Below are 13,785 nucleotides of genomic sequence, written 5' to 3' on the forward strand. Positions count from 1 at the left end.
ATAACAAATTGCGCTGCTTCATTGATCTTTATTAACGCACACACACACTAACACACCCATGCATACATATTCAAATTAGCTCATATTTATCTGTCATGCACCACCATTTGAAAAAGGCTGAGACGACTTCCAATCACTCAGCGCTGAGAAAAAATTGTCTTTGGAAATGACCTGGAACCTGGAGAACACACAAAGTGCAGTGTGGAAAAGATTTTATGACAAACAAACAACTGCTTCAATGTCCTGTCAAACTTGGAAACCAGCATTACCAGGGACGTTGGTATGCATTTAAAAAATGCAATAAAAATGGAAATGTGTTATTTAGCAGTTCATTTAAACCTTTATTTATCAGGAATTAGGACAAAGAAAACTCTGTTCCATTGGATTTGTTCTGTAAATTCTATTTGTTGAACAAATTGTAAAAAAAAAAAAAATCATAGTCACTTCCCCTTTTCTTTAAATAATTTGGCTCGACGTCACTAAATGTCTCTTGTTTTGACCGTTTACAACCTGAGTGTTTCAGTGTTTATGTTGAACAAAATAGATTTCTTAAGAGCAAAACTATTAAAAATATGATGTCCTTTTGTCTGATATATAAAGGTTTAAGTGGATCATGAAGCCACAGTTTTACTATTTTATTGCATTTTTAGGACGTGTACACATGTTCTGTGTACATTGCGCCATCTTACGCTATGAGCACGAGTAGTAAAAAGCAAAATATAAGCAATTTAACAACTGATATTCTGGGTTTAGTTGATGGCAGCTGGTCTTGCTGGTCTTCATGGTCCAAATGCTCTGTGACATGTGGAGGCGGACACTACATGAGGACCCGAACCTGCAGCAACCCCCCTCCCGCCTATGGAGGGGACATATGCCTGGGCTTGCACACTGAAGAAGCTCTGTGCAACACACAGCCCTGTCCAGGTAAACACTGCATGTGATAAATCCATCCTAGGCTCCATTCTAATTCTCTGGGCCCCTTCAGAGGTCACTCATGCATGACTTATTTGCAGTTAAGGTCAGCCATAAGCTAATAGAGCTCACACACACACAGATGTGTGTACAGGCTGGACAGACTGTGAAATCTGCTGTCACTGCCATTTCCAGAGAGCTGGTCCAGCTGGTCCGAGTGGTCCCACTGCGACTCCAACGGAGCCCAGCTACGTGTGCGTCATTGTGATGTCCTGTTCCCCACTGGAAACCAGTGTTCAGGAAACAACAGTGAGACCAGGCCCTGCTCTCCCGACTCCAACTTCATACCTGGTAATCACACGCACACGCCCATTTATTGTATTAGCTTGGTACAGTTGCCTAAATGGGCGCACACACACACACACACACACTCCTTTTTAGTAATATCTTGTGCGTTCATGCAGGACTTCACCACCTGCACAGTCTGCACTACCCACCAGCCTACGCCCACGGCAATTCTTCATTTCATTCCAAAAGTATCCTGTGATAATGAAATACACAGTCAAACCCTTGAAGGGAAACATCTCAGGTCAGAGGTCAGGTTCAGCGACAGGACAGCACGTCCGGGAATAGATGGTATTCATGTTTTGCTCAAGGGCTCCTGAGTGCAGTAGACGATTATATGGGGGTGTGAGCTGGCGTGCCACACTTAAGGGCAGCCTTCCCGCTCATTCCAATAATCCTGCTGCTATATTAGTTTTCATTATGAGTCTCAGCGTCTTGTCAGGCCATGCAAAAAAGCACTTACCCCTGCAGTTTTACTTTTTTTCAGACGTCGAAGTGTTTTATTTCCATTTCCTCTGTGTAATCACACTTCCTTCTAATGAGATTTACAGCATTAAACACACTGTGTGGGAACCTTTTATTTTGTTAGGAACCTGTAAATGTCAGCAGGCTTGTCACTCTGATCACTCTGATGTATGTACGTAGTAGGTGGAAGTTAATGCAGAATTAAGTTTTGTGCAAGTTGTAATTTGATTACACTCATATTAAAATGTACAAATTTTACACCTATTCAACATGCTTTAAAATAAAAAAGTATTTCTTAAAATTTTGAAATTTAATATATTTTTCCTGCTGTAGAAATTACTTGAACTTTTACCTTCTAGGTTTTTTTCACAAATAAAGGTGAAAGGTGAAATAAAGTTATTATTTATTAGTCTTGGAGTTTAATCCACTCAGAGGGAAGATAGAAAAATATCAGGCTGTGGTCAGTTTGCGTGCCTTGTCTCTCAGACACCAACACTCGTCTATTTTTCATATTTAAAAATCATTCAACTCTGAGATTATTATAGAGGACACTAATTCATCTTTCTTCAGTCTCAGAAACAAAGCTGTTGCATCTTGAGTGTGGTCACATCTCCTTTACGCACACACAGACACACACACACACACACCATTAGTATTGGTATCTGCCGAGACAGGCATCTCCCTATTGACAACCAGTAATGTGAGACACCCAGGAGCATCGATCAATGTGCCGCACCGATTATTAAAACCTTAGACAAAGGATCATTTGTCATTCACATTTTTACACCGGGAACACTGCAACTGCTACGTAATGTTTGCATGTACACAATATTCACAAATACTGTAGTGTCCTTGGGCCAGGATGGAAAACCTTTCAGGAGTTCATACCCGGTTACCCATTTGCCATTACGCCTTATCATTTACACGCTTTAATGGCAATGATAGTCCATTAAGGTTCATTAACAGCTTCTTTGACTTCATTACCTTTAATAGGAGCTGTTATTTTTCAGAAACTACTGCATGTACCACAGTTGTGATTAGAAGTTTTTTTTACAATGACTTAGTTTGTGTGGAGGCCACCTTTCATCTCCACCTCTAAAAGCCCAACATTTTTCATGACACCAGGATCATGTGTGATTTTGATGGCACTAATTTCGCCACATTTTTCTCTCTTCCTTCTCAGAAGTCTCAATTGCACACTCCAGCCAGGAGGAGAGACGCTGTGGAGGTAATATGTGATTACCTGTATGTGTGTGTGTGTGTGTGTGTGTGTACACCTGCTTGTGTTCTGTACAGTAACTTCATTTACTGTATCATATCAGTGGGTAAAGAACATCACAACATATTTTAAAGTAAATTGAATGAGAAATTGAACACTTTTCAGTCCTTTCGATCCTTCCTATTTACCATTTATATTTAAAATACTGAAAAAAATCTAAGACCTGGAAACTGGCTACGGTGAGTTACCTTCACTGTTAAAACAGTTACGTTGTGAGCCAGTCGATAAAAATCACTTTAATCTGTCTGTTCTTGCTGCCAGCGATCCAAAGTACATATGAAAAAAAAATGTCCTGAGTTGATGAAAAGTCAAGTAGAAAAGTAAAGTCACTTTGACTGTTGTGCTGCAGTCGAAGCAATTAGCTACGTCAGGAGCAGAGAGGCTTCAGGGACCTTTTGTGCCCCGCGTTTCCCCCGTACACAGGCATCAGAGTGATCTTACTGTTATTTTTAAGCTGCTTGGAGGCTGTTTGCAGTCTGTAAATAACTCGTACTCCGCACATGGAAATAACACCCAAATTATCACTCTCCCCGGTTTGTGTCTATGAAGCAAAGTCTGTGGGGAAGAATATTTTCCAAGCGAAAGTAATTAATAGTTTGTAGCAGAAGAAACAGTATTTGCCCCGCAGTTCAAGTTCAATTTAATTTAGTCTTATGCTAATAGTTGAAAATAAATACATGTGTTTATAAACGAAGAATATTAAATATGCAGCCATATGGGAAATGCCCACTTTCCAAAATGAAATAAAAGTAAAATCATGGAATCGGAAACTTTTTCGATAGGAGTTTTTACTCATCGACTTAATTTGGTTTTCAAACAAATCAAAAACAATTCTCTAAACTACAGTTTTTATCGCATATAAGGAACTTTTTGAAAATGTGTTTTTGATTGAGGGGTATTAAATAAATATAAAATGATGCTAATGCTGATGCCTGCATTTAAAGGATAACGACACGTAGCACTCTCTGTTTTAATGGGTTTTTTTTTTTACATCTGTGTTAATGATACAGCAGCGCGTTAATGCAAATGTTTCCTTTGAAAAGAAAATTAAACCCAGTGACCGTACATCTGAGAACTAACAAGACATTCTTTTGGTAATATCGGCCAATGTGTGCGGGATGTAAATAAAACATAGCATAGCATATTAATGCTAGATGCGCAGTTTTGTATTACATCTTTTTACGAGACAAATACTCTTTATTTCCATCATCAGACCAGAGGGGTCTTTTATTGCCATATACTCTCTTCATTACCATATGAATTGCAGGTTAAATTACCAATTCTACTTATAATTTGAGAGAGAATTACCCCCCAACCTCGTTCTCACCCTGTCATGTCCTCCCTCTCTCTCTGTCTTTATTCCTCTGTGTGTCCCGCTGTCTCTCTGTCATCTTCCAGATTTCAACCTCTTCCACATGATCGCCGTGGGCCTCAGCAGCTCCATCCTGGGCTGTTTGGTGACACTGCTGGTCTACTCGTACTGTCAGCGATACCAGCAGCAGTCCCATGACGCCACCGTCATCCACCCCATCTCGGCGGCTCCGCTCAACACCAGCATCACCAACCACATCAACAAACTGGACAAATACGACTCCGTGGAAGCCATTAAGGTCTGTGTGTGTGTGTGTGTGCGGCTGTGGGTTCATGTCCAGATGTGGTGAAGGCGGGGCAGCGCTCTGTATCCTTCCTCCGCAGTTGCACTCAATCAATTATCGTTACAGCACTTCTCAAAGTCAGAGAGCGGTGTTTTGCCTCTTCCTCTCGTGTCACTTGTGATTAAATACATGTCTTAGTGCATGACTCTGGCTGTCACACAGCGTCCCGTCAGTCTCTGACACGGCCCCTGACAAACAGAGGGGCCGCTGTGCATACATCTTCTCCTCTGCTGGGTGTCCCAGTGTGTGACTTTGTCCTGTGTCACTGGTCAAACACTGCTTTGTCACAACATACTAATGCAATTACGTCAAGCAGAGTGGCTCAGCATCAGCATATTTTCACTGCAGGGGACAACATTCGTCGTGTTTGTGTGGCTCACAAAAAGTGCAAGCTGTTGAAAGCAGCAGAGCAAATGAGAGAGTATCAGCTGCGTCTGTGCACGGTACACACACCTTCTAATTCTCTAATACATTACGGGTTTACCAGGCAGAGATGCTGCTGCTGTCTCCCAGTCCAGCTGGACCTTCTCTTAGTGCCAAATAATAAAATGAGGAATCATCTCTCTTTTATCATACCTTTAAATTTTATTATGACCTCTTGCAATGCAGCAGAACCGGTCTCCCTCTACAGCAGTGGTTCTCAACCTGTGTTGGCTAGTGACCTCATTTTGACATCACAAATTTCAGGCAACCCCAGAGACATTTTTTTATTCAGTCATGTGATTACAGCCTTCAGTCAAGATGTGTCGGCTGAGATATTTTTATCCCCTGCATTATATTTGAGCTTGATTTATATTCATAAAGTGAAAGAATACAGTAGAATATTTATATTTTGATGAAATATTTTATCAATAATTTTTGGTATCACTAGATAGATATTTTTGGTATTACTAAATATGTCAGACAAACACCATTTCATTACCAGGTGACCCCACGTGGGGTTGCGACCCCAGGGTCAAAAATTGTACTTTGAGACATTTTTTAAAAATAAAACCTTAGCAGTGATACACTGTTTTCTTTTTTTTTTTTTTGGCTAGAAAAGAAGACATTTATTCTAAAACAGCAGCTCAGAAGCCTTAGCTGAAGGACATAGTCAATAAGTTATTACTAATATTTAGTAATTAATCATAATTAGCCAACGAGGTAAGAAAACAATGACGTCCCACTTCCAAATTCTTTTTTTTTTTACCCAAACTTTTCTCTCCCTAGTTCAGTTATCTGAAGAACATGTTCATGTTCCCATGTTTATAGCTCCAATCAGCAGTGATGTGAATAAAACACTCTGGAGGAAATGTAAATTATGCCCTTTTTTGTGCTGTGGCATTTTCCTGGGAAAACATTATAAACATAATCAGCAAAATACGAGGAAGAGAAATGCGCTGAGGCCAGCTTCACGTTCTGGTAATGGGTCATTAGAGATCATAGAGGGATTGTTTTTGTGTGATTCTGTGTATGTTTTGGGGGGAAAGCCTGCAAAGTATACCATTAGTGATAGCTAGTCTGGCTCTGATAGTTATCATTAGCGTTTGTTTTCACACAGTTGTACCACACAGGTAGTAGTTAATGAGGCTTTTTTCCTCAAAGCAGGAAGCTGTTCAAAGAAATCAATTTTTTTGGAAACAGTGCTGTGTTTGTACAGTGAGCAAACGGTCAGTCGTTATTTATGAGTTTGATGTGAGTTGAAACAGTCGTCTGAGGCCAGGAGTGAAACTTATTTTAGTATCTCCATATTACTGGAAGTGAAATGGATCCATTTCTAGACCATTACTTCAAAGTCTTCCACAGTTCAATGTCAGGTTAACAGGTCAACACTGGGTCAACTTTGTAAATGACTCTGTTCGATCCTGTTTAGAGTAACATAGACAGTAAATCACAACACTGTACAGTTCGGACATTTTTTAAAGGCTAGTATTAAAATTATAAATAAAAATATTAACATTATTACTTATAATAAAAATATCATATTCAAGAAGAGATTAATGTTCTTCTGCTAAACATGTATTCAAGTGCAGCATAATACCTATAATAAAGGTAATACTACTACTGCAATACTCCTGCCAAACCTGTACTAAAGTGCAAGGAAAGTGCAATACTTAACTACTACTATGTCTACTACTATTACTACTACTACTACTACTACTGCTGCTGCTGCTGCTGTTGCTGCTGCTACTTGATTTATTTTTGTGCTTGATTTTGTTGTTTTTTATTTCTATTTAAGTTCTATTTGTATTGTTTTTTTATTCTACGGTATTTTGTTATTTACCATTGTTTTTTATTATTCCTATTTATAGGTAGGAATGTATATAAACTAGAAGGTAGAGAACTAAACTGGAATCTTTATCCAAATATTACCATGTGTTAAATGTGGTATAATGACAACAGAGGAATCTTTAGCATAGCTTTAGTTTAGAAAGGTTTAGGTTTAAATGAAGGGATTTTCCCAGACTACCTCATGAGTTTGCAGTGCGGGAACCTCATCAATTCTTTAACAAATGTCTCTGTTCTTCATTAATGCAAATGACTTTATAATTATTAATATGCACTTTTCTAAAGTTTTCCTTTTTTGGTGAACTGAATGATATGAGTCTGTCAGTACGGTGTATCACAGCAGGGTTCTAAAGTCTGGGGTCAGTCGTGAAAATGCTCTTTGTTGTGAATTATAACAGGTTACATATTTAAATATCAACATGATATCTACAGTAAGTAGGTAAATGCTTCCGGTCCATTTATGTTGCGACCTGCACTAGTGCAGTTGCATTGATCTCGCATCATAGGAGCAGGCCACAATCTGTGCTTTGTTATACCTGCATAATGTGACAGGCTTCTATTGTAATGGCTCAGCAAGGTTGGTTTAACCTGTTTAAGTGCTGTCATAAGTGCTTTTCAGGGAGAACGTCAGGTAACTGCAGGACAGGCCGTTAGAGTGCAGGGTCCTTGGTTTTCTTAAGGCTTCATGAATTAAACACGACAGTTTGGGGTGGATCTGATAAATTGTCCGGTTCATCTCATTGGTCACTTTGGTGCAGGTGTGTAACTCCAGAGTAGATGAAAACGCCCCTGGACTTGTACATCCACCACCATCGTGTTTCACTGTCAGTTTGACTTACTGCACTATCAATCCGTTTCTTGTTTATCTCCTTAGATACACCCTTCAGCCGCTGCCAGAACACTTGAGCCAGGGTTCATCAGTTAGGAGGATTTTTCCACGTATTCAGTTTGAAATATTTGTGTTTGACAGTAAACTTTAAGCCTGATGCCGTGCTGTAAATTATAATACTTTGCCAACTAATGTCTCCACTTTTTTTTAACGCTGCAAATCAAAGTTTTTGACAACTTCTAAAACAGAAAGATAGAACAGATCAGAGCCTTTTTAAATCTAGTGACTCTCAACACCCAGAAAAACAAAGAAATTGACTGACATTTTCATTTAGTTCAACTCTCTTACTCTTATATATAAGGATGGATGTTGACATCCTTATAATACAGATAATAATAAAACTCCAAATTTGTTAACATTTTTTGGGGGGGGATTTTATTTTACATATGCAAAAATTCAAGCCCTCACTGTACATCACACAGTGTGAGTGAAAACTGCGTCACAGAGTAAGAAACTGCCTGGGAGTGAGAGCAGATCCTTTTGCTCTGAGCAAACATCTCCAAATGTGATTTAATTGCAGAATGAAGGTGCGAGGAGCATTCATCTGTCATGCAATTAGAGTCAGAAGCACGGAGCCTAATTCAGTTACTTTAGCTGCAGATAGAGCAGAGGATATGAATGTAGACGCTAAAAACACAAAAGGAGCTTCGTGACAGATGGACACGGCGTTCAGCCTCCAGACTGGGTGAACCCTAAAAGGTTCAGATGTTACGCCAAATGAGGTCTGCAGAACCATTATGTGCCTCTTTTGAGTGCTTATGGTAAAGAATAATGAACATGTGATGAACTATTATATAACATTTGGAAGAAGTAGTCAGATTGTTAATGCTTTTAGTGATAGTGTAATTTAGCACGTTGCCTGAACTGAAGAAACTTCAGTAGCTCGGTTCATCCATACAAAAAAAATTATAAATGTGAATTCAACTATGTGACATTGTGAATAATGACTTTGTGATATGATTCAACACAGCTTGCTTTGTGCTGCTGGTTGTGAAACCTGGATAGTGGTGTACAATAGCAGACAATGAGCTTCAGTTGTGCCTAAAATAGCATTACAAGTGCAAGGCAACATGCTAAAATCTAATCTTATTCTCCTGTAAGTGACCACACACCTGTAGAGTTTTGAGGTTTGCTGTTATAAGACAGATCCTTGGCTGTGAGTGTGTATTTCTGGTTGACTCTTGCCCGTTCCTCTTCCCCTTGCAGCCGGATGTGTCGGTTCTCTTGCCCTTGGATGACCCTGCCATGCACCAGCCTCTCTCTGCTAACATGGGGGTGTCCATGCGTGGCCTGGAGATTTTCTACTAACCTCTGACCTCTTCAACATCCCTCTTCTTCACCCCCCTACCCCAACAACTCTTTGACCCCAACCACAACTACTACTATATTACTACTACTACTCCTACTACATCCTCTACCCCTCGTCCTTCCTCTTCCTGTGGCACTTCCTGTTTGTGGCAGGTTGGCGTACAGTACTCTTGTTTGTCATTCCTTACTCCATCCCTCAACCCCTCCTACTATTTCTACTACTATTACTACTACTACTACTACATCCTCTACCCCTCGTCCTTCCTCTTCCTGTGGCACTTCCTGTTTGTGGCAGGTTGGCGTACAGTACTCTTGTTTGTCATTCCTTACTCCATCCCTCAACCCCTCCACACTTTAACCTTTCTTCAAGCTTGTGAGACGGCAGTGTCCCCCTCACTTATAATCCTGCTTTTCCATGATTCTTTTCTGTGTTTGTCTTTGTTTTTGCGTTGTCAAATACCCTTCATTTATTAGCTATTAGGCCATAAATTTGAGTTCTCTGTTATGGTACTCTTTATGCTCCTCTGTTATCACTAATGTCCCTTCAGAGATTAAGCACGTTTTGTTTACAGCTTCAGAAAATCAGGGGTAATCATTCTTCAGTCTGTTAAAGACGAGGAGACTAAGCCGATGAGTATCGGAGAGCAGCTGCCGTAGGGCCACCTGCTGAGACACAGAACCATCACTGAGGCTGCGGGAACGTTGATTACATTTTCCTTTGTGTGCAAATCGCATAATGGGAACCGAGTGAATATGGAGTTTTTCTGTCCGGCCAGCTAGTTCCCTATGAGTGTCAGTCAGAAACATCCATCAACCACAAATGCAGCATCATCAAGTGTTCAATTACTTTGCCTCCAGGGACTCCCAGCACACCACTCTGCCCCTCCCTCTCCCTCTGCCTCTCCTTCCATCTCTCTTTAACAGACTGAACACATCCATTTGCCAAATTGCTGATGCTGTATTGAGCATCACAACAGGAGCTTCTGCCATGTTTACCATGTCACGCAGTCACGGAGGAGAAGCCACTGTGGCACTTCCCTATTGTTTAACAGAAAACTGATTCTTCGTCTGATTGATTTTTTTTTTTTTTTTTTGTTTGGCTGAGCTTCTCCTCCAACACCACAAATTTCAGGGCCGAAAAATTTCCGGATGCCGGCTGTTAGAGATGACAGAGGTGGACATACTGACTTGCATCAAAATAATTTTACCCTGTGGTTGTTTATCATTTCATTTTACCAACTTTTTTTTATAATTTGACCTTGTGCTGAAAAACAATAATTTCATTCACTGAATGGGCTGCCCCTTGATTTGTGTTGCTTTTTTTATATTGTGGGGGGTCAGATGGATTTGCTTTAACCTCGCCATCTGGGCTGAATAATCATTTCATCAGTGCAGGAAAGAAACAGATGCTGATTCTGACGTATCTCTCTCCCTCTCTCTCTCTTTCTCCCTCTTTTTCCGTCCACAGGCCCTCAACAAAAACAATCTGCTTCTGGAGGAAAAGAATAAATACTTCAATCCCCAGCTTGCCGGGAAGACCTACACCAACACATACTTCCACGACCTCAACACCTACGATGACTATTAACCCACAATTCAACAGTTCATACTCCACATTGGGGATCCTGACTGCATCATCCAATTTTGTCTCTTTTCTTTTTCTTTGTGCTTTGTATTGAGATTCCTGTCACCATGCGTGGGTCCGTGCCACTCTGAGACTCAATGGCAGCTGCTATGTAATGAAAACACAGACACATGTTGTTGCCAACAGAGAGAAACCGTCTTTCTCTCAGGTGCCTTTGGGGTACTCTTGGAAAGCTTACATTTTGGGAGACAGTTCTCGCTTTGCCTCTTGCTAGAAATAACAGAAAACTGGATTTTTTTCCAACTTGGACATAAAGGGAAAATTACAAACTCTCTTCACAGAGACAGTAGGAATTAAATCCCTTTCAACTTTCCTGTGACGCCTCTACAACGGACCTGTATTTGTAATGAGGGACATAACCACAAAACCGCTTTGCATGATATCATCTGACGTGTTCTCTCTGCTATTCTCATTTGTTTTTTGCATGACTGAGCGCATTCCAAGGTTTTGGGACTCTCTGCAGGTCTATGGTTCAGGACTGGGTTTGAAAATCATGGAAAAGAAGAGCGCAGTAATGTCTGGTGGTTTGAAGCATTTTTGCTGTGAAAACTTCCAGACAGATCGATGTCCATCCTGGTCCTTGAATCATGATGTAGATAATTCAAGTCTATGGTCAATTTTTTTTTCATTTGCTTTGTTTCAGACTCTTGCTGGGTCTCGGGTACATGTGTTTTTGTACAGGAAGTTCAGTTCAAAACGTAAAAGTCTGTAGTTTTTCTAAAAGCATCTATTAAATGTCTCCAGTGTTTCAAGAGTTTAACGTTTTCTTTTGCAAAGAAAGAAGTTTATGTGAATTACGCAGGAAGCGTTTGGAGGTCGTTCATGACAGCCTGCATTGAGTCAAGTCTTTGTCGCCGTACTTTTTATATTTTTTGTAAAAAAAATGTTTTTGAATTTTGATAGTGTCAGCTTTTTTTTTTGGCTTCTGAGTTAAATGTGTATTTGTGAGAGCAACATTTAATGTACAGGTTGAGTATAGAAAACACTATTTTCCTGAATCCCATATACTAAAAAAAAATAAAGACCATTCATGAACTTGAGATATTTCTGTTTGGGTTATATAACAAAATATTAGGTTATTAAACGGTTCAGTTGTAACTAACTCTTTTTACATGTCTGCCTGTGTTACTGTGCATAAATTAAAAACTGCTTCATACACAAAAAAACATTGATCTCGTTCTCGTATCTCGTTATTTTAGCGTGTCATACACAAAAAAACATTGATCTCGTTCATGTTATTTTAGCGTGTTTTTTTTTTCCTAGGTTTATTTGTATAAACTTACACAGAGGTCATCTAGAATAAAGCAGCAACAAAATGTACTTTTGGCTGCCAACTTTGGAGACTGATATTTTTCAAACACAAACTGTAAAACTACAGGTGTGTGTGCACTGACCAAACCTCCATTAATCACTCAGGTTTAGAGTAGAAGACTCTCTCCAACCATTTTAAAGGAGTCTTCAGCAGGGCCCTGCAGTGACAAATGGCATCAGCAGCAATGGAAGGATACCTGAAGGGTACAAATCACATGAGGCAGCAGGGTAAAGGTGCTAAGGGTGCTGTCTGATGTCCAAACTCTAATCTGTATGACGGGGGAGCACCACACACCGCGCTGTTCTCCATCAACCTTCAACCTGATGTGCCATCTGTGTGCAGAGGGCAGCGACGGGGCTGCTATTAATCACCCTGCTATGTGGTCAGTTAGGGTTGGAGGTGGTTGGTGCGGATGGGGAGGGTTGCTGAACCAGCTCGATGTACAGTCCAGAAAAATCAATCTCTCTTTAACTCAACTTTATTCTCATACCCCAACCTCCTACCCCGCAAAAAAAGTAGTGTTGCAGGAGATGTTTGTGTTGAGGTTAGAAAAATGATGCAAGCAAAACAAATGTGTGTCTGTTTCAATGTGGGCAAATGCTTTCTCGGATTTCACCTGTGCTGTGTGAACAAGCCATTTGTTAAACACTTGACCCCAGCAAATGTTGATTGATGAACCATTACTGGATGCATACATAATGCTCATTCTGCATTTCCCGTCTGACACACCTACGATCAGCAGAGTAGCTCCCATTCAGCACTTCATGTTTCCATGAATTTGCAGCCTGTCCTTCCACAGATACATGTGATATTCCTCTTTGACAGCGGGACTGAGGACAATAAATGACTGACCAAAAAAATGGCATTTAGGGACCGATAAAGGTCACAGCTAAAGGTCACAGGAGCAGAGTTTGCAGAATCTGGCTCTGTAAATGTGTGTTTTTTACTGTGTGACGATGACAAAGTATCATGAGACCTGACCTGCCGGTTGAGATGGATGACGGTCTGATTCTTATTGGAAGAGCGATCGAAGAGCTGCTCCAATCATCGCTTCATGCAGAAATATTTCAACCTTTATTGCATTTGAATTTTATTGTGACACCCACGACCTCATCGGATGAAATCCACTCATTTTTTGACCCCTGCCCTTTGGTATTCTGCCATATAGTGTATGATTCTCAGCCCAATATCTCAGACTCAGTACATTTATAAACCCTAGTTTGGGAAAGTTCATTGAAAAGTTCATTGGGACTGAAAGACTTCCTAATTAGACACATGAAAAAAAATGAAACATTTGTTGTAACATTATTCAATTATAGTTTTGCTAACCACAGCCTTCAGTCTTCCTGGGTCCACACCTGTCACCAATCAAAGATACTCTGATTGACCTCAATTGCCCTGACATTTTCTTGTTTTCTGCCAGAGCAAAACCATAGTTGGTGAAGGGTTTACAAAGCATTAAGTCGAAGGGATCCTGATGATGAAGAAATCACTCAAGAGAAAGTTATAAAAATATAGAAGCACTGGATTTTGGATGAAACGCATTGAAGAAAGTCAACAAAATTAGGAGGACATTTGGTACTGCAGTGACATGGTCAAAAAGTGGATTTTCTTTCAAAGATGAAGAAAAAGAAAGACCAAATTTCATGAAGGAGGCCATAGCACACCTACATCAGTCTACCAGGAATATCTGGTAAGTTCTGCTTG

General features: G+C 40.2%; 1 protein-coding gene across 2 annotated transcripts in view; it reads left to right on the forward strand.

The window, feature by feature from the left end:
* sema5a (sema domain, seven thrombospondin repeats (type 1 and type 1-like), transmembrane domain (TM) and short cytoplasmic domain, (semaphorin) 5A) overlaps nucleotides 1-11,618 on the forward strand; it is a 118,844-nt gene extending 107,226 nt beyond the window's left edge. Inside the window, exons 19-23 of one of the 2 annotated variants that reach the window (XM_008307588.3) lie at nucleotides 754-924; nucleotides 1,108-1,263; nucleotides 2,906-2,950; nucleotides 4,400-4,611; nucleotides 10,590-11,618. In XM_008307588.3, coding sequence (XP_008305810.1) covers nucleotides 754-924; nucleotides 1,108-1,263; nucleotides 2,906-2,950; nucleotides 4,400-4,611; nucleotides 10,590-10,709 — 704 coding nt within the window. In that variant the 3' untranslated portion in view covers nucleotides 10,710-11,618. The remainder of the gene's footprint in view (nucleotides 1-753; nucleotides 925-1,107; nucleotides 1,264-2,905; nucleotides 2,951-4,399; nucleotides 4,612-10,589) is intronic. The other variant, XM_025054394.1, reaches the window with a different exon arrangement.
* The last annotated feature ends 2,167 nt before the right edge of the window (nucleotides 11,619-13,785 follow it).

The sequence above is a fragment of the Cynoglossus semilaevis genome, chromosome 3 (assembly GCF_000523025.1).
Source record: "Cynoglossus semilaevis isolate Cse_v1.0 chromosome 3, Cse_v1.0, whole genome shotgun sequence".
NCBI classification, from domain to species: domain Eukaryota; kingdom Metazoa; phylum Chordata; class Actinopteri; order Pleuronectiformes; family Cynoglossidae; genus Cynoglossus; species Cynoglossus semilaevis.